Source organism: Podarcis liolepis, assembly GCF_965112155.1.
Source record: "Podarcis liolepis genome assembly, chromosome: 18".
Lineage (NCBI taxonomy): Eukaryota > Metazoa > Chordata > Lepidosauria > Squamata > Lacertidae > Podarcis > Podarcis liolepis.
Window position 1 is genome coordinate 5,757,574 of NC_139572.1, and position 26,712 is coordinate 5,784,285.

The following is a 26,712-nucleotide window of genomic DNA, read 5'->3' on the forward strand; positions in this document are numbered from 1 at the left end:
AGAAAGAAAGAAAGAAAGAAAGAAAGAAAGAAATCTCTAGAGTTTGCAAGTGTTGTGTTATTGTGGAGAAGAAGGAGTCTGCCTCATAGTTTTCCCCAACCCAATACCTCAGGTTAAGAACTTAATTCATTCTGGAGGTCTGTTCTTAACCTGAAACTGTTCTTAACCTGAGTTACCACTTTAGCTAATGGGGCCTCCTGCTGCTGCCAGAGCATGATTTCTGTTCTCATCCTGAAGCAAAGTTCTTAACCTGAGGTACTATTTCTGGGTTAGCGGAGTCTGTAACCTGAAGCGTCTGTAACCTGAAGCGTATGTAACCCGAAGTACCACTGTATTAATTCATCACTTAACTTATATAACATCCTAAGCCAATCTAATACCTGCAAGCTATTTCCAATTAGATGAACTTAACAGCTTTAACCAAATAATCATTAAATTTTGTCCATTCTTCCTCCCGCATTTCCTCCCCTGTGCTGAAAACCTTTTCTTCAGCTTTGGATGAATTGCAGCCTGCTACATACACCAGGAATCCAGTCAAGCAGGCGAATCCTTTGTCTACAAGCTTGCTTTCATCGCCACCCAATTCCACCCCTCCTCTATTCTCTGTCTCTCTCTCTCTCACTGGACTACATTTCCCAGCATGCTCTTCCATCTGCGCAGAGAGGAAGGGCAGTAAGTTCAGAAGCATTTCTCTGCCCCCCCCCTCCGCTCCACCCGGCCACAACCCCCCAATCAGCTTTGTTAATTCCACAAGAGGGAGGGGGAAAGGACCAATTCTTCCCCCTGCCTCTCAGCATCCTTCCTGGTCCATGACAGAGGAAGCAGCTGAAGATGGGGGACCAAAAGGTAAAAAGATGCTGATGCGAGGGATGCAGAGGGGAAAAAGAGGGAGGATACAGGATGCACCAACCAGGAAGCTGAGGACGATGGAGAGATGGAGAGATGCTCGCTTTGGGCCAAAGGAGTTTCTGTCTCCTCCCTTCATCTCTGCTTTGTCATCCTCGTTCCCCGTCGACTTTGCATCTTAGGGGAGGTTGCAAAGCTGCGGAGTTTGGGAGTTGCCTTTGCAGACTGAGATGGAAAAGGCAGAGAGGGGGTTAAGGAGCGCTTTCTGCGTTTGGAGAAAAGGTGCGACGGGGAGGCGGCGGGTGTCTGTCTGCGTTGCCTCTCAGGCTGCGAGCACAGGCGCTGGTACGGTGGGGTGTGCCTCCAAAGTCAAGCAAAATAAAATCCCTACAGGTAGAAAGCTAGGCCTTTTCCTGCTATCCTGTTTTTCTGTGTGCAAGGATTTTTTAAAAAAATGTAGAAGAGAGCACTGCCAAAGCGGTGTGGCTATTGTGCTAAAGGAACCGGGTGTCTGGCTCATAAAAGACAGCTTCTTTGTGTTCAGGCTTCTAATGAGGACTACAATCTTCCTTAATTTTGTAGCTGTGCCCTAGCTGAGTGGCGGGACATTTGCTTGGCAAGCAGTGATCCAGATTCAAATCTTGGGCATCTCCGAGGAAGGGTGGGAGATGTTCCATGGCTGAAACTTTGGAGAGCTACTGTGAGTTAAGATGGACCAGTGGTTTGGCTAGGGGGAAACTTAGAATCATAGAATTGTAGGGTTGGAAGGGACCCCAAGGGTCTTCTAGTCCAACCCCAGGCAACGCAGGAATGTATTTTTAAAAGTACGGTTGTCTTAAAGATATGCAATAAATCGAATCGCAAAGAGAAATGTTTTGCCTGTCCGGTGTTTTAAAAATGCTTTATCAGGAGACTTAAAATTTTGACCGATGTTCCGTTTTGCAAAATTCGAAACTCATGTGCCCACTCAACCGCTTTGATCAGCAGGTGCCACGCAATAGCCGCTCCACATTTAATTATAATTTACTGCCTCTTGAGCTCAAGCAAGGCATCTTCACGTTACCTTTCCCAGCGCCTGCCAAAAGCATCCTTGTTCGCGCAAGCCTACCCAGATTTTTAGAAAGCTGAGCTAACTGTGATCTTTTCCAGTATTTTAGCTTTTGTATGTTTTAAAATTGGGCTGTATTTTTTCTTGGTTTTATTGACTTACCTGTTTTGTAAACCGCTTTGAGGTTATTGTTGTTGTTTTACAATCAAGTAGTGTGTAAATTTTATGACATAGATAGATAGATGATAGATAGATAGATAGATAGATAGATAGATAGATAGATAGACAGACAGACAGACAGACAGACAGACAGGTTGGCAGATATAGATAGATAATAGACAGACAGACAGACAGACAGATAAATAGGTAATAGACAGATGATAGATAGATAGATGAGAGAGAGAGAGAGAGAGAGAGAGAGAGATGATAGATAGATAGATAGATAGATAGATAGATAGATAGATAGATAGATATAGATAGACGACAGACAGACAGACAGACAGATAGATAGATAGATAGATAGATAGATGATAGATAGATAGATAGATGATAGATAGATAGATAGATAGAGATAGATGATAGATAGATATAGATAAATATAGATAGATAATAGACAGATGATAGATAGATAGATAGATAGATAGACAGACAGACAGACAGACAGACAGACAGACAGATAGATAGATAGATAGATAGATAGATAGATAGATAGATAGAGATAAATAGATAGATGATAGATAGATAGATGATAGATAGATAGATAGATAGATAGATAGATAGATGATAGATGATAGATGATAGATGATAGATGATAGATGATAGATGATAGATAGATAGATGATAGATAGATAGATAGATAGATAGATAGATAGATAGATAGATAGATAGATAATAGATATAGATAGATAGATGATAGATATAGATAGATAATAGACAGACAGATATAGATAGATAGATGATAGATAGAGATAGATAGATAGATAGATAGATAGATAGATAGATAGATAGATATAGATAGATGATAGATATAGATAGATAGATGATAGATAGAGATAGATAATAGACAGACAGATATAGATAGATAGATGATAGATAGAGATAGATAATAGACAGACAGATATAGATAGATGATAGATATAGATAGATAGATAGATAGATAGATAGATAGATAGATAGATAGATAGATAGATAATAGACAGATAGGTGTTTAGGATTTGTGTGCCCTGCCTTTCACTGGCTATATTATTGATTTTTTTTATTGTTTACTTGTCACAGCAGTTTCATGACAATTTGAAAAGCAAATTTTAAAAAGTTTCATTGAGAAAGTGGGAGCGTATCTGACCTCCCCAGGTAGCTCAGTGGGCAGAGCATGAGACTCTTCATCTCAGGGCTGTGGGTTCGAGCCCCACGCCAGGCAGAAGAGTCCTGCATCACAAGGGGGTTGGACTAGATGACCCTTGGGTGTCTCTTCTGACTCCACAATTCTATTATTATCGTGAATACTCAATAGCAAGGACACCTGGGTGGTTAAAGTGTCGTCAGAGGGCATGGAAGGAATGCACCAACACGCGCAAATAAAAGAAACCATTGACTCAATGTGGTTTTTTTTCCCTAAGGACGCCCTTAGGAAGATCATCACCACCCTGGCTGTGAAAAATGAGGAAATCCAAAATTTCATCTACGTCCTCAAACAGATGCTGCAGAACGTGGAGGTAACTTGGCTGAGGGTTCAGGGGTCAGCAGAGTTTGATTTCTGCCGTGAGAGGTCCTGGCACAGACCCTCGTCAAAAGAAATTGCATGACTGTATAAACAGCCTACTAGGTAAAGGGGACCCCTGACCATTAGGTCCAGTCGTGGCCGACTCTGGGGTTGCGGCGCTCATCTCGCTTTATTGGCCGAGGGAGCCGGCGTACAGCTTCTGGGTTGTGTGGCCAGCAGGACTAAGCCGCTTCTGGCGAACCAGAGCAGCGCACGGAAACGCCGTTTACCTTCCAGCCGGAGTGGTACCTATTTATCTACTGAGTGATAGTTCAATAATAAAATGCTTCCTGTTGTTTGAGTTAATAACTCTGCTTCTGAGATCTTTCTTGACTCAAAACCTTTGCTGCTTTTATTCTAAACGTTTTCCCGTTCCACCTCCCCATCGTAAAAATCTGGCAAATCTCCACCTCTGCAGTCATCTCATTAAAGCTAGCAAATTTACAAGCCAGTCATCTACAACATTTATATTATACATTTTTGTATGAAATTCATACGTGCCATGATTTCATCCTGCCAGGCCAATTCGGACCGAGTCCAGCAAGACCTTGAGGCAGAGTTCCAGTCGCTGTTCACCCTGCTGGACGAACTGAAAGATGGGATGCTGATGAAGATCAAACAGGATCGAGCCAGCAGGACTTACGAGTTGCAGGTAAGGGGCTCCTGAGTTGCAGGGAAATGTCTGGCCAGAGTGGTGCATGCTCCCTGCATGTCTGGCCAGAGTGGTGCATAATCCCTGCATTGCATGGGGGTCAGACTAGATGACTCTTAGTGTCTCTTCCAACTCTACAATTCTATATTCCTCATATCAGAGTCCAAGCTATCAGATTTGTGGATTCCTCCCTCCACCCCCAAAAGCGCTACCTCTCTTTAAAATCAGAACCAGTGAAGGTTCTGTGTGAGTGTCTGGAGGCGGTTGGAGGATGGATGGCGGCTAACAGATTGAGGTTGAATCCTGGCAAGACAGAAGGACTGTTTCTGGGGGACAGGAGGCGGGCGGGTGTGGGGGATTCCCTGGTCCTGAATGGGGTAACTGTGCCCCTGAAGGACCAGGTGCGAATCCTGGGAGTTATTTTGGACTCACAGCTGTCCATGGAGGCGCAGGTCAATTCTGTATCCAGGGCAGCTGTCTACCAGCTCTATCTAGTACGCAGGATGAGACCCTCCCTGCCCGCGGACTGTCTCACCAGAGTGGTGCATGCTCTGGTTATCTCCCGCTTGGACTACTGCAATGCACTCTATGTGGGGCTACCTTTGAAAGCGACCCGGAAACTACAACTAATCCAGAATGAGGCAGCTAGACAGGGGACTGGGAGCGGCCGCCGAGACCACATAACACTGCATTGGCTCCCAGGGCATTTCCAAGCACAATTCAAAGTGTTGGTGCTGACCTTTAAAGCCCTAAATGGCCTCAGTCCAGTATACCTGAAGGAGCGTCTCCACAGCCTGGACACTGAGATCCAGCGCCGAGGGCCTTCTGGTGGTTCCCTCGCTGCGAGAAGCCAAGTTACATGGAACCGGGCAGAACCCTGCCTCAGACATGCTTGCTATAACATCTCTCTCTCTCTCTCTCTCTCTCTCTCTCTCTCTCCTTCTCCTGTTCCACAAACCACTCCTTGCTCCAGAACCAGCTGGCTGCTTGCACAAAGGCCTTGGAGAGCTCTGAGGAACTGCTGGAAACTGCCAACCAAACACTTCAGGGGGCTGAGAATCATGACTTCAACCAGGTACAAAGAGCTGCTCACTCGACTTGCCTCCCTGGGCAATGGGCTCAGTGGTTCGGGGGGTGGGTCAGGTGTAGAGAGCTTGGAGGGTAGCCTCCCAGCCCACATGCCATATTTTTCGCCCCATAGGACACACCGGCCCATAGGACGCACCTAGTTTGGGGGGGGGAATTATTTACCCCCAGGTGCGCTGTGCTAAGCCTGAAGCTTGGGGCGTGCGGAGCTCAGCGCGTCCCAAGCTTCTGGGTGCCGGCAAGCTCTCTGCTAGCCCTGGGAGAGCTGCGTCTCCCACAACTAGCGGATAGCTTCCTGAAGCCTGGAGAGCGAGAGGGGTTGGTGCACACCGACCCCCCTCGCTCTCCAGGCTTCAGCGAAAGCCTGCATTCGCCCCATAGGACGCACCCAGATTTCCCCTTTATTTTTGGAGGGGGAAAAGTGTGTCTTATAGGGCGAAAAATACAGTATTTTTGAGAAACGGGGTTAAATGATGGCGAAACAGATGCAAGGCTCTGCAAAGCCTGTGTGACTTTGGAAATATTTCGGGATTCCTGTTGATGCAGAGCCCAAACCGGCCTTCGCTTCTGTGGGAATTTAGGTGGGGGAGCCTGTAAACCACCGACAAAGAGCAAGCGCATGAGCAATAAGGCCATCATTATGAGATTATTATTATTGATTAAATGTGTATCCCTCCTGAAATATACTCGAGTCGAGAGTGGATTTCATGCTCTTTATTCAGCTCATAGTGGCGAGGAGGAATGGAAGTTCCCCCACAATATCTGCTTTACATACATTATTTACACAATGGGCTGCACGTGATTGGCTAATTCCTGTAGGCCAATCAGGTTGTGGATTCACTTCCATCTGGAGCTGGATTGGGTGGCTCCTGCGGACCAATCATACTGCTGCATTGTTCTAGGACCAATCAGACTGCTGCATTCTGGATCCTATTGTTCTAGGACCAATCAGACTGCTGCATTTTGGATCCTATTGTTCTAGGACCAATCAGACTGCTGCATTCTGGATCCTATTGTTCTAGGACCAATCAGACTGCTGCATTCTGGATCCTATTGTTCTAGGACCAATCAGACTGCTGCATTCTGGATCCTATTGTCCTAGGACCAATCAGATTGCGGCATTTTGGATCCTATTGTTCTAGGACCAATCAGACTGCTGCATTTTGGATCCTATTGTTCTATGACCAATCAGACTGCTGCATTTTGGATCCTATTGTTCTAGGACCAATCAGACTGCTGCATTTTGGATCCTATTGTTCTAGGACCAATCAGACTGCTGCATTTCGGATCCCATTGTTCTAGGACCAATCAGACTGCTGCATTCTGGATCCTATTGTTCTAGATCCAATCAGACTGCTGCATTCTGGATCCTATTGTTCTAGGACCAATCAGACTGCTGCATTCTGGATCCTATTGTTCTAGGACCAATCAGACTGCGGCATATTGGATACTATTCAACTCAGTACATAACACCGCCCAATAACTGCAGGTCTCAGACCATGCATTTTAGGAACAGACGGTTGATAGGCTTTTACGTTCAATCGCGGGATCATGAGTTCTGAGGCTGAATGGGGGAGATCGGAGTGGACAGACGGACGGCAGTTTCAGGGACTCTTTGCTGGGAGCAATGTGTTTTTAAACTTGGTTTGTGTGGGCATTCCTTAGTCTGGTACAGAGATGGAGAACATTGGGGAGGGCCCTCAACTAAAGGTAAAGGGGCCCCTGACCATTAGGTCCAGTCGTGGCCGACTCTGGGGTTGCGACGCTCATCTCGCTTTATTGGCCGAGGGAGCCGACGCACAGCTTCCGGGTCATGTGACCAGCATGACTAAGCCGCTTCTGGCGAACCAGAGCAGCACACGGAAACGCCGTTTACCTTCCCGCCGGAGCGGTACCTATTTATCTACTTGCACTTTGACGTGCTTTCGAACTGCTAGGTTGGCAGGAGCAGGGACCGAGCAACGGGAGCTCACCCCATCGCGGGGATTCGAACCGCCGACCTTCTGATCGGCAAGTCCTAGGCTCTGTAGTTTAACCCACAGTGCCACCCGCGTCCGGGCGGATATGCCCAGAACTTACTTGACTGTAAAACCCATTATCCCTGGCCGTCGGTGGCTGGGGCAACACCTGGAAAGTTGCAGGTTCTCCATCCCTGTACAGACAATGTGTTGGTGCTGTTTTCCTCATCTTGAATTATAACTGGTGACCCCCTTCCTTCCACCCTTTCTCTCTCTCTCTTTTACTCTTTCGCTCTCTTTCTCGCGCTTCTTTGAAGGCGGCTAAACAGATCAAAGACAGGTACGTTGCATTCCGGAAAAAACCTCTTGCTCCACAAGTTTTCTCCTCTGCCAAAGACCACGTTTAGACCAAAGGACATAAAATACCGTATTTTTCACTCTATAACACGCTCCCAACCATAACACGCACATAGTTTTTAGAGGAGGAAAACAAGAAAAAAAATATTCTAAACGAAACAGTGGATGTATGATTTTTGTGGTTCATGCTGTGCCCACAGACATGTGATCTGACGGTGAGTTTGGGGTAGCCCAATGCAAAAATCCTGAGGATCCATGTGGATCCGTGCTTTGTAACCACGTTTTTGCACCACTGCGGCCCCAGGCAACAGTGGGTGCGTGATTTTTTTGGTGCAAGCTGTAGCCATGGACATGCTATGTGATCTGATGGTGAATTTGGGGTGACCCAGTGCAAAAATCCTGAGGATCCATGTGGATCCGTGCTTTGTAACCACGTTTTAAGTGGGGAGGGAAGGAAAAGCACTCAAGGGACAAGGGACACGCGTGGGGTGGGTGGAGAAGGATGCTGTTAATAATGCAGAAGAGGGGTATAAGAGGAGAAGGCTCTTATAAGAGGAGTGGGGAGGAGAGAGAGACAGAGAGCCTGCTTGCGAAAAACTTTGCTGCTATTTAGCAAGTGGGGAGGAGAGAGGGACAGAGAGCCTGCTTGCTTTAAAGGAGCCAACCGGACAGGAGCTGCTTACACTCGTGTAAGCGGCTCCTCTCCTCTCCTCTCCCACTTTGCTCCTTTAAAGCAAGCAGGCTCTCTGTCCCTCTCTCCTCCCCACTCAGTGGCTCCTCTCCCGCTTTGCTGTTTCAAAGCGAGCCACGGAGGAGGGAAGGAAGGGGAACCATGGATCCTCTGCTCACGACTGCAGCAGATCCCCCCCCCCCCGCCATCCGTAGGCATTCGCTCCATAACACGCACAGACATTTCCCCTTACTTTCTAGGAGGAAAAAAGTGAGCGTTATGGTGCAAAAAATACGGTATACTGCCATGGTCCCTGTGCCCAGGCCCCCATCCCACACCCCTCCTGTCTTAGCCGATGCCCAACTTGGCTGTGGATAAATTTATTTTCGACTCACCCCTGCCTTCTTCCTGAATTTCAGTTATGGCGGGCGAGAGACTTTAGCGGTTCATACGCAGCCTGGAGAGGGATGCTCAAACGTCTAATCTTCATATTATTCTTGGCCTTCCCTCCCCCTGCAAGGAAAGTCCTTGCATGGGCACTTTGTACGTGCTCAGAAGCAACCCGCCCCTTCCTGTACAGAAAGACTGAAACTCAACTTTGCATGTAGTCAAGGAAAGACGCTTTGCGCATGTTCTGTGGCATTCTCTTCCCACCCACCCCTAAACTGATTTGTTGTTATTCACGTTCTATACTGTATTTTATGCTGTTTTTTGTTGCATCAAATAATAATAATAATAATAATAATAATAATAATAATAATAATAATAATAATTTATTATTTATACCCCGCCCATCTGGCTGGATTTCTCCAGCCACTCTAGGCGGCTTCCAACGGAATATTAAAATACAATAACCTATTAAACATTAAAAGCTTCCCTAAACAGGGCTGCCTTCAGATGTCTTCTAAAAACCTGGTAGTTGTTTTTCTCTTTGACATCTGGTGTTTTAAATAAGTGCTTTAAATTTGTTGTTAGCTGCCCTGAGCCCAGTTTTTGAACCAGGAAGGGTGGGGTATAAATAAAAAAATATTATTATTATTATTATGAAAAACCTTGGTATTCTCAGTGGCTGACCCCTCTCAAAGTCTAGACACTGGGTTCTTGCATGTTTCACAATCTTTGCTCCAAGGCCTCTTTGCTTCGCCCCCCCCTCCATTTGTGTGGATGTACAGTGGTACCTCAGGTTAGGAACTTAATTCGTTCCGGAGGTCCGTATTTAACCTGAAATTGTTCTTAACCTGAAGCACCACTTTAGCTAATGGGGCCTCCTGCTGCTGCTGCGCTGCCAGAGCACGATTTCTGTTCTCATCCTGAAGCAAAGTTCTTAACCTGAAGCACTATTTCTGGGTTAGCGGAGTCTTGTAACCTGAAGCGTATGTAACCCGAGGTACCACTATAGTTGGGATGAGGGTTGTCGTTTATTTCGGGGGGCGCTCTCTAACCAATTCCTCTCCTTCCCCCTCCCTTCGGACCCAATCCTCCGCAGCGTGACCATGGCGCCTGCTTTTCGGCTCTCCCTCAAGGCCAAAGTCAGCGACAACATGAGCCACCTGATGGTCGATTTTGGCCAGGAGCGTCGGATATTGCAATCTCTGAAATTTCTGCCAGGTATTCGGGGTTGAACTTTATTACGGTCACAGACCAGGATAAAACAAACAAACAAACGAAAAAAAGATATAAATAAAATAGCAGGTTTTGTTTTGTTTTTAACCGATAATTGTTAGAGCAAATAAGGACAAAGAAACAAACACAGGATAAAACATCTGAATAAAATACAAGATTAAACACGGATAATGGATGGGGGATGTCAGGGAACTGCCATCAGTGCCGGAGGGAGAGAGCAAAATCCAGAGGGATTCCAGAGAGCGTCCCGGGATTGGGAGAGGCAGCCCATCTTCTGGGGAAGAGAATCAGCGTAGCACCAGTGGAGAAGGGGGGCAGATGGGGGAATCGACGAGGCGGTCCCATGACTCCTTGCCGGGGACCAGCGGGGAGAGTAAGGGTCCGCCGCCGCCTACGCCCTCCTTGCGCAGAAGGCTTCCGCGCAGAGAGAGTAGGAGGAGACTAGGCGCCAAAGAGCTTCTTTGCTGGAAGAAGTTTAAGAAACGCCCACTGACGGATTCTGCCAGCGACTGAGACAGCCACAGGTGAGTGGCTGTCCGGACAGAAAAGGTTCACTCAAGTAACCCAGCCAGGTGTTGACACCGGCTTACGCACGAGCAACCCCTAGAACCATTACAGGTAAAAACTGATAATTAAAACAGATAAGAACTAAAAACAAGCAGTTAAAGCAACTGTAGGAGCAGAAGAACTAAAAGACTCGCAGTTAAAACAACTGTAAGAGGCTGCAGAGTAGAAGACTCTGAAATAGAGGACACTCACAACATTAGAAACTGTTGTGCAAATATGGTTAAAACAGACAATTAAAACAATGTACAACAATAAATTTAGAAACAATGTACAACAATAAACTATCCCAGGGAGTTGACTCAGAGTCACCCATGGAACCGAGTTTGGGGATTTTCATGCCGGACTATTTTGAGTTGGGCGATGATCTGCGCCTACAGATTTGTACACAGAATCTGGCGACCGTCCAGGTCATCTTCTGATCTTTGCCTAACAGCAAAAGGTCAAATTTTTGCTTTTGCGGGAGGTCGGCAAGCCTCACCAGCAGGGGATCAATGATCTTACTACGTGCCTCTTCATAAAAGGGGTTCCTGGATGGTTAGCATGTCAGGCAAGCACTGCGGGGGTGCTGGGTTCGAATTCCCACTTGCTGGCTGACCGTCTATCAGCCTTACCTACCTCGCAGCGTTGTCGCGTTGTCATTTCACCCAAACTTTTTCCTGGTGCTGTGCAAAGTTCTAAGACGACAACACAGTCCCTGCCGTAGATACAAAGGGGACAGAGCTGGAGGGAGGGAGGGCGAAAGAAGCAGATTCGTGCACAAATTCTCCCTAAGATTTTTGTAATTATTATTTTAAGGCGGTGGAGCCTAGCCTGCTACCCTCCTCCCTCGGTTGTTGTCTGGAGCTCATCCTACACTCAGCATCTTGCGAAATAAAATAAATGAATTAAATTAGCTACATGCATTAATTTCAGTGAGACTGAGTGAGGTTCCTGATCAGGGCCGGATTTAGGTTTGATGAGACCCTAAGCTACTGAAGGTAATGGGGCCCTTTCTATGTCCAGCTGTCCTTTGTCCACAACAAATTGTCGCTGTTTTTTGTGTACCACTGTACATAGAAATGAGCAAACCAGTGATATCTGAGGGAGCAGGCTAGCTGTCAACTTACAGATTTGAAAATAAGAGACCAGCAACCTCGAAAATAAGGGATCAACAATTACTTTTATAAAATACATATTTTGTTGCATGCAAATGGCTTTAGATACCTATGAGGTCCATAAATGACCATATAGCTTATATTCAACACACACAAAAACAGCAACAATTTGTTGTTGACAAAGCACAGCTGGACATAGAAAGGGCCCCGTTACCTTCAGTAGCTTATTTAAGAGACATCATCAATAAGGGACAGCAGCGGGACATGGCGCTGGGATAAGGGACTGTCCCGCCAAATAAAGGACGCTTGACAGCTATGCCAATATATCCTGATCTATAATTCTGTGCACCTATCCTCTCTGACTGTCCACTTGCAAATCTAGTCCCCAGTGCCCCGGAGATAGACACGGCCGAATCTTTGGTGGCTGATAACTGTGTGACTCTGGTTTGGAGGATGCCTGAAGAGGACAGCAAGATTGACCACTACGTGCTAGAGTACCGTAGGACGAACTTCGAAGGTCCCCCCCGGGTCAAAGAAGACCAGCCATGGATGGTCATCGAAGGAATTAAGCAGACTGAATATACGCTCTCTGGTGAGACAGCCCATGCTGGTTATAATAATAATTTATTATTTATACCCTGCCTATCTGGCTGGGTTTCCCCAGCCACTCTGGACGGCTCCCAATAGAATATTAAAAACACGATAAAACATCAAACATTAAAAACTTCCCTAAACAGGGTTGCCTTCAGATGTCTTCTAAAAGTCAGGTAGTTGTTTATTTCCTTGACCTTGGATGGGAGGGCGCTCCACAGGGCGGGCACCACTACCAAGAAGGCCCTCTGCCTGGTTCCCTGTAACCTCTCTTCTCGCAGGGAGGGAACCGCCAGAAGGCCCTCAGAGCTGGACCTCAGTGTCCGGGCTGGACGATGGGGATGGAGACGCTCCTTCAGGTATAGTGGACCGAGGCCGTTTAGGGCTTTAAAGATCAGCACCAACACTTTGAATTGTACTTGGAAACATACTGGGAGCCAATGTAGGTCTTTCAGGACCGGTGTTCTATGGTCTCGGTGGCCACTCCCAGTCACCAGTCTAGCTGCCGCATTCTGGATAAGTTGTAGTTTCCGGGTCACCTTCAAAGGTAGCCCCACGTAGAGCGCATGGCAGTAGTCCAAGCGGGAGATAACCAGAGCATGGACCACTCTGGCGAGACAGTGCGCAGGCAGGGAGGGTCTCAGCCTGCGCACCTGATGGTTGCAGGTGTTATAAGAAAAAACTTCTCCCTCTCTCTTATGGGGTATTCCAGAGCCCATATAGAGTCCTTAAGTGGGTTCACTATAGGTAGGAAAAAATAACAGAGGCCAACCAGAGTATATTGAGAAGCAAAGCGGCTAGTAAGCCTGATCTTTATCAAAGGCAATAGACTGTTGCAACAGGGTCCCCAATCCACTGCATGCAGGAGGGAGGAGGAACCCAGAACAATGGTGCCCAAGCCCATATAAAGACCTTTGAAATTGCCCGCCCAGTAGCCCAAAACCACCCCCCACTACATCACACATACGTCACAGAAGGAGGTGGTCTCTGGCAGAAATCTGAGAGTGTTGTTTCTCTCCTGTCTGCCAGTTACCTGATAATAATGCCTTACTGGATTGCATTTTCTGGGTAGCCTGGCCATTCCTTTGAGATGGTAAATACTTAGTTCCTGCATCTCTTAGGCATATTTATTATGTGTGTTCAGCTTAACAGATACTTGCCAGGCTGTATTTGAAAAGGGAGGTGTAAGCCCCTACAGTCTAAAGACAATTGGAAAACTTTTCCCATTTCCTGCCTCCTTGCAGAGAAAGATTTGAGGTCAATTTGGGAGAGTCAAAATGGCTTCAGGATTGCCCTCCTGTACTATTTCAGACACGTGGTTTATATACTTGTGTATGTGTTTGCCTTGCACATTTATGCACATTTATTTTATATTTGGGGATGCGGGTGACGCTGTGGGTTAAACCACAGAGCCTAGGACTTGCCGATCAGGAGGTCGGCAGTTCGAATCCCCGCAAGCTCTCCTGATCAGATGACTAGGGTGCCCCCTGATTTAGGGTGGGAATAATAAATAAATAAATAAGGGACGCGGGTGGTACTGTGGGTTAAACAACAGAGCCTAGGACTTGCCGATCGGAAGGTCGGAGGTTCAAATCCCGCGAGGGGGTGAGCTCCTGTTGCTCAGTCCCTGCTCCTGCCAACCTAGCAGTTCGAAAGCACATCAACGTGCAAGTAGATAAATAGGTACCACTCCAGTGGGAAGGTAAACGGTGTTTCTGTGTGCTGCTCTGGTTTCGCCAGAAGCGGCTTAGTCCTGCTGGCCACATGACCCAGAAGCTGTACGCCGGCTCCCTCGGCCAATAAAGCGAGATGAGCGCCGCAACCCCAGAGTCGGCCACGACTGGACCTAATGGTCATGGGTCCCTTTACCTTATTTTATAATTGAGACCTTAGAATTCTTATAACGCAGGGTTTGGGAAGCACCTATACACAATTGTCGGCCGAGGAAGTTGACCCTTTGTCCGTTTCCCTCTGCAGGGCTGAAATTTGACATGAAGTACATGAATTTCCGCGTCAAAGCCTGCAACAAAGCTGTGGCGGGAGAGTTTTCTGAGCCGGTCACTTTGGAAACGAGAGGTGAGCGTTTGCTGGGAAGGCCTGCCCTTGCAAAGACTTCCAGACTTGACCAGCGAGAGGGAACGCTGTTAAGATGGCAGCGTCAAAATGGTCAGGGTTTGTCGGCCAAAGTAGGAACCCACCACAGACCCACCACTTCCGGCCACAAACTTGTGGGACTTGTGGCTGGTCCTGGGCCTGAGAACAACCTTAGCCCTTCGCCCAAACAAAGGATAAATATTAGGAGATGTTTCTTAATGGTAAGTCTGTCTTGGGAGCTGGTAGGACCTTTTTCCTTAAGTAGAGGGCCAAGTTATTTCAGTGACAAACCAATACAGCATTTATAATCTATAAAATAATTGTTGTTGTTGTTGTTTATTACTTATAACCCACCCATCTGGCTGGGTTTCCCCAGCCACTCTGGGTGACACCCAACAGAATATTAAAAAAACGATAAAACATCAAACATTAAAAACTTCCCTAAACAGAGCTGCCTTCAGTTGTCTTTTAAAAGTAAGATAGTTGCTTATTTCCTTGACATCTGATGGGAGGGCGTTCCACAGGGCAGGTGCCACCACCAAGAAGGCCCTCTGCCTGGTTCCCTGTAACCTCACTTCTCGCAGGGAGGGAACCACCAGAAGGCCCTCGGAGCTGGACCTCAGTGTCCGGGCTGAATGATGGGGGTAGAGACACTCCTTCAGGTATAGTGGACCGAGGCCATTTAGGGCTTTAAAGGTCAGCACCAACACTTTGAATTGTGCTCGGAAACGTACTTCAACATTAACAGAACAGCAGATCATCATAATCATCTAAGCACTGTTGAAACAGAGGCAAAATGAATTATGCTTGGACCATCATGGATGCTTTAGTTGAGATTTCTGCATTTCACGGGTTGGACTGGGTGACCCAACTCTATGATTCGATGACTCTCCAATGAGTCGCTAGAACCCGCTTTTCTCTGCCCTCAGCTTTCGTGTACCGCCTTGATGCCACGACCAGCCACCAGAATCTCAAGGTGGAAGACCCCAGCGTGGAATGGGACGCCATGGGTGGGAAGGTGCAAGACATCAAAGCTCGCGAAAAAGACGGGAAGGGCCGTACCGCGTCGCCAGTTAACTCCCCAGCCAGGTAAGACCTCTTGCCTCTATCCTAGGGGTAGCGAACATGGTACACCCCAGATATTGTTAGATTCCAGCTCCCATGACAGCCTACGGACATACAGAGAGCCAGTGGCCTATTATGTCCAGCATCCTGTTTTCACAGGGGCCCATGGGAAGCAGGGACGCAGGTGGCGCTGTGGTCTAAACCACCGAGCCTCTTAGCCTTGCCGTTTGGAAGATTGGCGGTTCGAATCCGCACAGCTGGGTGAACCCCCGTTGCTCTGTCCCAGCTCCTGCCAACCTAATAGTTCGAAAGCATGCCAGTGCAAGTAGATAAACAGGTACCACTCTGGTGGGAACGTAAACAACGTTTCCGTTTTCTGGTTTCTGTCACGGTGTCCCATTGCACCAGAAGCAGTTTAGGAATCCTATTCAGAATAAGGGAATTTCTCTTTAAAAAAAAGTTGACAGCTATGCACCCAACCTTTCTATGGTTTTTATAGGGACGTGGATGGCGCTGTGGTCTAAACCACTGAGCCTCTTGGGCCTGCCGATTGGAAGGTCGGCAGTTCGAATCCCCGCAACTGAGTGAGTTCCCGTTGCTCTGTCCCAGCTCCTGCCAACCTAGCAGTTCAAAAGCATGCCAGTGCAAATAGATAAATAGGTACCACTCTGGTGGGAAGGTAAACAGCGTTTCCGTGCGCTCCGGTTTCCGTCACGGTGTCCCGTTGCGCCAGAAGCGGTTTAGTCCTGTTAGTCACATGACCCGGAAATCTGTCTGCGGACAAATGCTGGCTCCCTCGGCCTGAAAACAAGATGAGCACCACAACCCCAGAGTCGCCTTTGACTGGACTTAACCATCCAGGGGTCCTTTACCTTTTTACCTTTACCTAGACGGACCTATAGACTGGTTTAGTGTCAAGGCAGCTTTCTGTGCTCCGAAGAAGCCTTAATAGGCCAGAGATTGAAATCTTTGCTGCCCCTCTCCCCTGCAACAAATCCAGGTCCAAAATATTGGGTGCCTGTCTCAGAGTAGAGTTCTCCGCTACCTCTTTCCCCCTCACTCTCTCCTTCCTCTCTTCAGGTGTGTTCAGTCTCCCAAAAGGATGCCCACGGGCCGCAGTGGAAGGGACCGCTTCACGGCCGAATCCTATACCGTGTTGGGTAAGAAGCTTCCCTGCCCAGAACTCCAGCTGCTTTTTGTGTTTTCATCGCTTTATTTTTTTGCTGTTTGTTCATCACCGGGGAGGTCTCAGGGCGGTTCACAGAAAAGATATATAAAGTCAAAATAGAAACAATAAGCCAATAACATCCCCCTCCCAAAAAAGAACCACATTTTTAAAGGGTAAAGGATGTCAATCAGGTCAGCCAAAGGCCTGGTGCCTAAAGGCGTGTAATGAAGGCGCCAGGCGAACATCCCTGGGGAGAGCATTCCACAGACGGGGAGCCACTGCAGAGAAGGCCCCGTTCTCATGTTGCCACCCTCCGCACCTCTTGAGGAGGAGGCACCTGAAGGAGAGCATCGGAAGATGATCTGGGTAGGTTCATCTGGAAAGAGGCGGTCCTTGAGGTATTGCAGTCCTGAGCCATTTCAGGCTTTATAGGTCAAAACCAGCACTTTGAATTGGACCCGGAAACTCATTGGTAGCCACTGCAGTTGGACCAGGATCAGTGTAATATGCTCAAACCGTCTTGCCTGGATTCTGACCGCTGAATTCTGCACCGGCTGAAGTTTCTGAACAGTCTTCAGAGGCAGCCCTACGTAGAACGCATTGCAGTAATCTAACCTTGAGGTTATCAGAGCATAGATGATAGTAGTTAGGCTATCCCTGTCTAGATAGGGGCGTAGCTGGGACAGCAGCCGAAGCTGATGGAAGACACGCCAGGCCACTGAGGCCAGCTGAGCCTCGAGCGATGGCAAAGGATCCAGGAGGACCCTCAAGCTATAAACCTTTTATTCAAGTTGGCACCTCTGTCCACAGAATACATTTAAAGTACTCGTGCTACTTTGGGGAAGGGTAAACAGCACGCAGTGGCGTAGCGTGGGGGGTGCAGGGGGGGCCGGCCGCACCGGGCGCAACATCTGGGGGTTAGGGTTAGGGGGCGCAAATCCACGGGTTAGGGGGCGCAAATTACTTGCCTTGCCCCGGGTGCTGACAACCCACGCTACGCCACTGACAGCACGTCCCAGGATTGCCACATGCTTTCAACGTGCTTTAGATATATGGTGAGGATGGGACTATACCGTACTTTCCCGTGTATTTTATTTTACTCTAAAATAAAGGTTTTTTTACTCTAAAATAAAGTTTAAAATTGGGGGAAGGGCGTCATATATATATATATATATATATATATATATATATATATATATATAAAAAATTGATTTTAACATATAAATTATAAAATGTACCACAAAACTTACCACTTATACAATCTTTTTAGACTTCCATTAGCACCTCTGATGATCCACCATTTTGACCACTTCTTATGCATTTCTTAACTTTATATTTTTTAATTTTTTTAAAAGTAATATTTATTAATTTTCAACCGTTTGAACACAACAAAATAGACAAAACAAAAAAAAGCATAACACAATAAGGCACAAACCATTTAACACACAAAACAATTTCAATATCTTATCTTTCATTCCCTTATTTCCACGACCTCCTCACACCTCCCTTTTTGTACATTTCTTAACTTTATATTGCCTTTACATCTCTTAACAAATCATCCTCCCCCTTCTCCATTTTTGCAATACTTCCAATAATACTCCTCACAAAACTTCTTGCAAACCTACAAACGTCGTTTGATCTTCACAAATACTTTTCAAATAGTCTGTAAATTTACTCCAGTCTTCCGTGAATTTCTGGTCCCGCCGGTTTTGAATCCTTCCTGTTAGTTTATCTAGTTCTGCATAGTCCATTAACTTCATTCTCCATTCTTCAATCGTCGGTAATTCTTCTTGCTTCCATTTTTGGGCCAGTAATATTCTTGCTGCTGTAATTGCATATAAAAAGAGCTTACATTCCTTTCTATTTATATCACTCCCAACAATGCCCAGTAAAAATGCTTCTGGTTTCTTTATAAATATATATTTCAACATTTTTTTAACTCATTATATATCATCTCCCAGAAGCATTTCACCTTTTTACATTGCCACCACATGTGATAAAATGTTCCCTCTTTTTCTTTACATTTCCAAGATTTATTACTGACTTTATACATTTTTTTCATCTCATTATATATCATCTCCCAGAAGCTTTTCACCTTTTTACATTGCCACCACATGTGATAAAATGTTCCCTCTTTTTCTTTACATTTCCAAGATTTATTACTGACTTTATACATTTTTTCCATCTCATTATATATCATCTCCCAGAGGGCTTCTTATACACAGACAGTGCATACACGGGGTGGGCAATAGGTTGCAGCTGCGAGTAGGAGCTTTTCAGTGGCGATTGGGTAGGTGATTTGTGGCTGCCGGCGCTTGTTTTCTTCTGCGACTCGTGCGACTGGCAGCGTTTGTGAGCTGGGTGAGTGATTTTCCGCATTCCCCTCCAAAATAAAAAAGCTCAACAGCTCTGGGCCATCTCTCCCCGTTTGATAAAATGGGAGCCCCCCCCCCAAAAGTAGGGGGCGTCTTACACATGGGAAAATACGGTATTTGGGGAAGGTAGCTGATGAGATTCCAAGCCTCGAACCCCAGCCTCAATCTGACGGCAGCCCCCTTCCTCTGTGTTGCAGGTGACACGCTAATTGATGGGGGTGACCACTACTGGGAAGTGCGATACGACCGGGACAGCAAAGCCTTTGCAGTCGGGGTGGCTTACCGGACTCTAGGCAAGTTTGACCAGCTGGGCAAGACGCCTTCATCTTGGTGCCTCCACCTCAACAACTGGCTTCAAGTCAGCTTCACTGCCAAACACAACAACAAATCGAAAATCTTAGACGTACCGGTCCCGGACACCATCGGCATATACTGCAATTTTCACGAAGGTGAGATCTCGTGAGCTGCTTCCGGGAAATAATAATTCCTTTCAGGCTCCCATTCCATATCTGTCCCCCTCTGAGCTAAGCGATGCAGCAAAGCAATTTGGGATGTGATACATACCGTATTTTTTGCTCTATAGGACACACTTTCCCCCCTCCAAATATTAAGGGGAAATGTGTGTGCGTCCTATGGAGCGAATGCAGGATCCTTGGCTTCAGCGATAGCAACTCAAAACCTCCGAAGCGCAGAGGGAGAGCTCCCCCAGCGCTCTGGAGGCTTCGCGTTGCTTTTGCTGAAGCCCCTAGAGCACAGCGGGAACTTCTTCTGCACTCCGGGGGCTTCAGGCAGCTATCCACAAGCCTTCAGAGCGCAGCAGGAGTTCCCGCCGCGCTCCGAAGGCTTGCGGATAGCCGCCTGAAGCCTGGAGAGCGAGAGGGGTCAGTGCACACCGATTCCTCTTGCTCTCCATGCTTAGCTTCACTGGAGAAGTGCTGCACAGTTTTCCCTCTCTGCGCAGCGCCCCTTCAGCGAAGCGGGAAGAGAAATGGAAGGGGCTCCGTTTCTCCTGCCACTTCACTGAAGGGGTGCTGAGCAGAAAGGGGGAGAATTTTTTCCCCTGTTTTCCCCCTCCTATGGTCCAGTGCGTCCTATAGAGCGAAAAATACGGTAAGTAGCAGTCAAGTACAACATTTTTTGTTTTCCTAGAGTGGACATGCAAGGGGATGTTTGGTCCAGCCAGTCGGAGCTTCCTGTTTCCTCCAGGGCAATGATAAAAAAAAACTAATAAAAAATTATATATATATTTAAAAAACCAGAGCATTTCTAGCTAAAATGCTGCTCCAATGACGGAGGATGTCAAAGAGAGAGAGTGTTGCGTGCCTTGTGCTTTTGTTACCTGAACAGGTAAGGTCACGCCCACCTCTAGTCACATGCAAAGGAAGCATGTCCCAGCCCAGAAGGTAACAGGAAGTTCCGACTGGCTGGACCAAGCATCCCCCTGCATGTCCACTCTAGGAAAACAAAGAATGTTGTACTTGACTGCTACTTACGTATCACATCCCACAGCACAGCCCCTGAGAAACGGGCATCTTTCGAGGCTGTGTTCTCGCGGGAGCTGTTATGTACTGAGTTGAATAGGATCCAAACTGCAGCAGTCTGATTGGTCCTAGAACAATAGGATTCAGAATGCAACAATCTGATTGGTCCTAGAACAATGCAGCAGTATGATTGGTTGGCAGGAACCACCCAATCCTGCTCCAGATATAAGTGAATCCACAACCTGATTGGCTTACAGTAGAATTCCAGAATTAGCCAATCATGTGCAGCCCATTGTGTAAATAATGTATATAAAGCAGATACTGTGAGGGGACCTTCATTCATTCCTCCTCACTACTATGAGCTGAATAAAGAGCATGAAATCACTTTGCGACTCTGAGTATATTTCAGGAGCCAAAGCGGGACATCCTGGGAGATCTGGGGTGTCCTGGCAAAAACCTTATCACCTTCCATCTGCTGACCCTAAATACAGTGGTGCCCCGCAAGACGAATGCCTCGCAAGACGGAAAACTCGCTAGACGAAAGAGTTTTCCGTTTTGGAGGTGCTTCGCAAAACGAATCTCCTATGGGCTTGCTTCGCAAGATGAAAATGTCTTGCGAGTTCCTGCTGCTTTTTCCCCCCTTCCCCCCCTTTTCCCCAAGCCGCTAAGCCGCTTATCAGCTGATCCGATAAGCCGCTAAAAGCCGCTAAAAGCCGCTAATAGCGCTAATAGCGCTAATAGCGCTAATCCGCTAATCCATCAATGGGCTTGCTTCGCAAGACGAAAAAACCGCTAGACGAAGAGAATCACAGAACGGATTCTTTTCGTCTTGCGAGGCACCACTGTACAGTGGAGACGCCTGCTTCCTGACTTCCTCCAGCAAGCATTGTTGGCGGAGGGACTCAGGGGGCTAGGCGGCGGTTTCGCCAGCAATGTGCCACTGAGTGGGGCTGACATTGCATTCTGCTCCTCATGGCAGTCCTGGGCAATGGGCACAGGTGGCGCTGTGGTCCAAACCACTGAGCCTTTTGGGCTTGCCGATCGGAAGGTCAGCAGTTCAAATCCCCATGACGGGGTGAGCTGCCGTTGCTCAGTCCCTGCTCCTGCCAACCTAGCACTTCGAAAGCACGCATGGGGGGGGGGAGGCTCAATATCTTTGGGCCATCTCCCCTCATTTTCTTAAAATTCAGTCCCCTAAAATAGGGGTGAGTCTTGTATATGGGGGCGTCTAATAGACGGGAAAGCCAGTGTGGTGTAGTGGTTAAGAGCGGTAGTCTCATAATCTGGTGAACCGGGTTCGCGTCTCCGCTCCTCCACATGCAGCTGCTGGGTGACCTTGGGCCAGTCACACTTCTCCGAAGTCTCTCAGCCCCACTCACCTCACAGAGTGTTTGTTGTGGGAGAGGAAGGGAAAGGAGAATGTGAGCCGCTTTGAGACTCCTTCGGGTAGTGATAAAGCGGGATATCAAATCCAAATACGGTAATTCTTCGATCTGGTTCAGCTGGGTGCTTGTCATCTGTGCCCTTTGACCGGTTATTGCCTTTTCCTCTTGCCTCAAATGGATCCTTCCTCTGTTGCCCAATTTGCAGGTTTCCTCTCGTTCTACAATGCCAAAACCAAACAGCTCCTGCACACTTTCCGGGCCAAATTTTCCCAGCCCGTCCTTCCGGCGTTCATGGTAAGAGTTTTGGAGTTTGTGCCTTTATCCGCTGGAGAAAAACAACAGTTGTTGGCGGAGTAGCTAAACTGCAGCTAGGAAGCCAAATCATGTGCAGTGCTGACTCTTTCCTCGAAATTAGAACAATGTTCCGAACACTTGTTAAAATATTCAAAAGCTTTTGTACGCACAACATATAGGGAAAGAAATATATATGCAAATTAATGGCGTTCACATCAGGGCCGGATTCAGGTTTGATGAGGCCCTAAGCTACGGAAGGTAACGGGGTCCTTTATATGTCCAGCTGTCCTTTGTCAACAACAAATTGCCGCTGTTTTTTTGTGTTGAATATATACTACATGGTCATTTATGGACCTCATAGGGATCTAAAGCCATTTGCACGTCACAAAATATGTATTTTATCAAAGGAATTGTTGAACTGAAATACAATTAAGAAGAACTATATTACAGTGGTACCTCGGGGTACATATGGCTTCAGGTTACAGACGCTTCAGGTTACAGACTCCGCTAACCCAGAAATAGTGCTTCAGGTTAAGAACTTTGCTTCAGGATGAGAACAGAAATCGTGCTCCGGCGGCGTGGCAGCAGCAGGAGGCCCCATTAGCTAAAGTGGTGCTAAAGTGGTTTCAGGTTAAGAACGGACCTCCGGAACGAATTAAGTACTTAACCTGAGGTACCACTGTATTTGAGACCTTAGAATTCTTATAACACAATCCAAATCATGCAAACACACAGAAACAAAACGGACAATGTCATGAGATACCTCCCATGAGAGTCCAGGGGTCAGCAAACTTTTTCAGCCGTGGGTCGGTTCACTGTCCCTCAGACCTTGTGGGGGGGGCAGACTATATTTTGAAACAAATAATAATGAACGAATTCCTATGCCCCACAAATAACCCAGGGATGCATTGTAAATAAAAGGACACATTCTACTCCTGTAAAAACACGCTGCTTCCCAGACCATCCGCAGGCCAGATTTAGAAGGCGATTGGGCCGGATCCGGCCCCCGGGCCTTAGTTTCCCTACCCATGCATGAGACCAAAATTAACTGTTCGCATGAGAGTTACTGGGAAACATTCTGGAATGAATGCATTTAAGCATTCCTAACGTTCACTATCTCCTGCCAACCTAGCAGTTCGAAAGCACGTCAAAAGTGCAAGTAGATAAATAGGTACCACTCCGGCGGGAAGGTAAACGGTGTTTCCGTGCGCTGCTCTGGTTCGCCAGAAGCGGCTTAGTCATGCTGGCCACATGACCCGGAAGCTGTACGCCGGCTCCCTTGGCCAATAAAGCGAGATGAGCGCCGCAACCCCAGAGTCAGCCACGACTGGACCTAACGGTCAGGGGTCCCTTTACCTTTACCTTTAACGTTCACTATACTTAATGCAGATTCCCTTTTCCTAATGCCCTGGCTATTTTCCCTCTTTTATGTTAGGTCTGGTGTGGCAGCTTCCACGTCTACTCGGGTTTGCAAGTCCCCAGCGCCATCAAATGCCTTCAGAAGAGAAACAGCGCCACGAGTAGCTCCAATGCCAGCCTGTCTTAGAAATGTGCTACTTCCCTCGTTTTGCAGGATTGGGACCCTCTGGCCGCAAGAGAGGCCTTGAGCAACTCCCAGCTGAATAAGGAAGCAGACTCTTAACTACAAATGTTGTGGGTTTGGGGTTTTTTTTGTGTTTTCAATAACGGTTTGCACCACCCTCCCAGGCGCTCTTGACCCATGCCAAAGCAATGGGGTTCGGGGGGCTGGACGTTTGCTTAAAACACGCTCACGCCATGAATGTATTATATCGTTTTATCTGCCTAAGATTGTAAAAACGTTGTCAATTAAGGGGAGGAGGGCTCCCCACCACCACCACACCAAATCTCCACTTTTGCCTTCGACGAGATGTGGGGAAGAGGGTTTTGCATGGTCAGAAACGTATGGAAAAGGCTGGGGGGGGGGAGAGAAAGAAAAGACTAGCCCGCAAGGCTACCGCGTGTACAGCACATGCCGTGTTTTGTTCTGGTTTTGTTTTTTTAAAAGACATTCTGCGGCGACTCGGTCCAAATTCTGACGTTATGCAAATGAAACGAAGTAACACGGAGTCCTGACGTTGCATCCCGTATTTTTCGCTCCATAACACGCACCAGACCATAACACGCACGTAGTTTTTAGAGGAGGAAAACAAGGGAAAAAAATATTCTAAACGAAATAGTGGATATATGATTTTTGTGGTTCATGCTGTGGCCACGGACATGTGATCTGACAGTGAGTTTGGAGTAGCCCAATGCAAAAATCCTGAGGATCCATGTGGATCCATGCTTTGTAACCACGGAGGAAGGAAGGAAGGGGAACCATGGATCCTCTGCTCACGACTGCGGCAGATCCCCCCCCCCCCCCGCCGCCAGCCACGGGCATTCGCTCCATAACACGCACAGACATTTCCCCTTACTTTCTAGGAGGAAAAAAGTGAGTGTTATGGTGCAAAAAATACGGTAATTTGTTTGCGGGGGGGGGGGCAAAGGATAGTGCAGGCCGTGAATGGCGTCGGCGGGCCCGCACCGCTGCCTATTAGCTTTTTAATGTCTTTGGCAAGGGCTGGTGCACACAGGGCAGGGCAGCTGTCTACCAGCTCCATCTGGTACGCAGGCTGAGACCCTACCTGCCCGCGGACTGTCTCGCCAGAGTGGTGCATGCTCTAGTTATTTCCCGCTTGGACTATTGCAATGCGCTCTACGTGGGGCTACTTTTGAAGGTGAACCGGAAACTACAACTAATGCTGTGGGCTAAACCACAGAGCCTAGGACTTGCCAATCAGGCGGTTCAAATCCCTGTGACGGGGTGAGCTCCCGTTGCTCAGTACCTGCTCCTGCCAACCTAGCAGTTCGAAAGCATGCCAGTGCAAGTAGATAAATAGGTACCACTCCGGCGGGAACGTAAACGGCATTTCCGTGCGCTGCTCTGGTTCGCCAGAAGCGGCTTAGTCCTGCTGGACACATGACCTGGAAGCTGTACTCGCCTAATAAAGTGTGATGAGCGCCGCAACCCCAGAGTCGGCCACGACTGGACCTAATGGTCAGGCGTCCCTTTACCTTTAATATTGGGCCACATCAGACCCTATGCTCGTATCACATAGTAAGGTCTCCTTTGATTGGCAGAAGTCTTTTTTTAAAGGGGAGCTGTCGGGAACTGAACCCTGAACCTTGTGCAATGGAAAGCCGGTGTTCGTCCTCCTCCAGCACGAACCAATTTGTACCAAGTTGTATTATTTGTCCCTCTGGCTCAGTACTGTCAAGACTGAGCAGCCAAGTTCTCTGCAAGGAGTATTTCACAGTCCAATTTGAATCTGGAGCCTTGCAGCTGCCCTCCCTCTCTTTTAAGGAACAACAGCTCATTTTAGAGCAGACTGAACAACAACAACAAGCAACATGTCGGCTAATAATATACTGACAAAGTTTTTATAACAGTATACCGTTTCAAAATTCATACGCAGAAGACATATAATATGTGCATAGAGTCACAAACTAAAAAGAATCAAATAAATGTTTCGTGAACAGGAATGGTAGGGGTGGTACGTCACTGTCAAAGATCACTGAAATGGAGGCAGAATAATAATAATAATAATAATAATAATAATAATAATAATAATAATAATAATAATAATTTATTATTTATTCCCCACCCATCTGGCTGGGCTTCCCCAGCCACTCTGGGCAGCTTCCAAAAAAATATTAAAGTACTGTAATACATCAAACATTAAAAGCTTCCCCAAACAGGGCTGCCTTCAGATGTCTTCTAAAAGTCTGGTAGTTGTTGTTCTCTTTGACATCTGGTGGGAAGGCGTTCCACGGGGCGGGCGCCACCACCGAGAAGGCCCTCTGCCTGGTTCCCTGTAACTTAGCTTCTCACAGCAAGGGAACCGCCAGAAGGCCCTCGGAGCTGGACCTCAGTGTCCGGGCAGAACGATGGGGGTGGAGACGCTCCTTCAGGTATATGGACCGAGGCCATTTAGGGCTTTAAAGGTCAGCACCAACACTTTGAATTGTGCTCGGAAACGTACTGGGAGCCAATGTAGGTCTTTCAATGTAGGTCTTGGCGGCCGCTCCTAGTCACCAGTCTGGCTGCCGTGTATAGAATGCCTTTAGTCTAGAATGCCTTGTCTAGAATGCCACATGGTCAGTGGCCCTGAGACCCTTTAAAATGACAACGTCCTTGACTGCCTGCTCGAAAGCTCCCTCTAGGTTTTGATCATGTTTTTATTATGGTTTGTGCTCAAGATGCTATTGGGAAGGTCAGATGTGCTCCTGATTTCAGCACTGTTTCTTCCTGCCAAAGTTTGGTCAGCAATTGGTGCATATCCTGCACATAGCTGTCAACTTACAGATTTGAAAGTAAGGGACCAGCAGCCAAAATTAAGGGACCTGCAGCCTCACCTGTTCCAGGCACTCCAGTCTTCCTGTCCTCCTGCATTCTGGTCAAACTCATGCTGGTAGCTTCGAGAACACTGTCCAACCAACTTTGTAACCAGAGGTTCAACTGAATAGAATCTGAATCACATGCACCACAAGGCCTATGCAGCCTCAACTTAAGATGGCTCCCCGGCCTGGCTTTGCACT

At 47.3% G+C, this 26,712-nt stretch overlaps 1 protein-coding gene across 1 annotated transcript; it reads left to right on the forward strand.

The window, feature by feature from the left end:
- The first annotated feature begins 708 nt into the window (after positions 1–708).
- On the forward strand, positions 709–24,200 carry FSD1 (fibronectin type III and SPRY domain containing 1). The gene is made up of 13 exons (XM_083483938.1): positions 709–846; positions 3,511–3,606; positions 4,174–4,305; positions 5,279–5,380; positions 7,667–7,689; positions 9,863–9,984; positions 12,043–12,252; positions 14,229–14,327; positions 15,275–15,434; positions 16,491–16,570; positions 19,151–19,402; positions 22,025–22,113; positions 23,549–24,200. Exons 1-13 carry the CDS (start codon positions 832–834, stop codon positions 23,657–23,659), a joined length of 1,491 nt encoding a protein of 496 aa, XP_083340064.1. The 5' UTR covers positions 709–831; the 3' UTR covers positions 23,660–24,200.
- Positions 24,201–26,712: the final 2,512 nt, after the last annotated feature.

What these genes read in the sequence shown, in the direction of transcription:
- FSD1 (XM_083483938.1), top strand. An exon ending in GGTCACTTTGGAAACGAGAG is followed by an intron (nt 14,328 to 15,274) that starts GTGAGCGTTTGC and finishes CTCTGCCCTCAG; the next exon opens with CTTTCGTGTACCGCCTTGAT. An exon ending in CGAATCCTATACCGTGTTGG is followed by an intron (nt 16,571 to 19,150) that starts GTAAGAAGCTTC and finishes TCTGTGTTGCAG; the next exon opens with GTGACACGCTAATTGATGGG.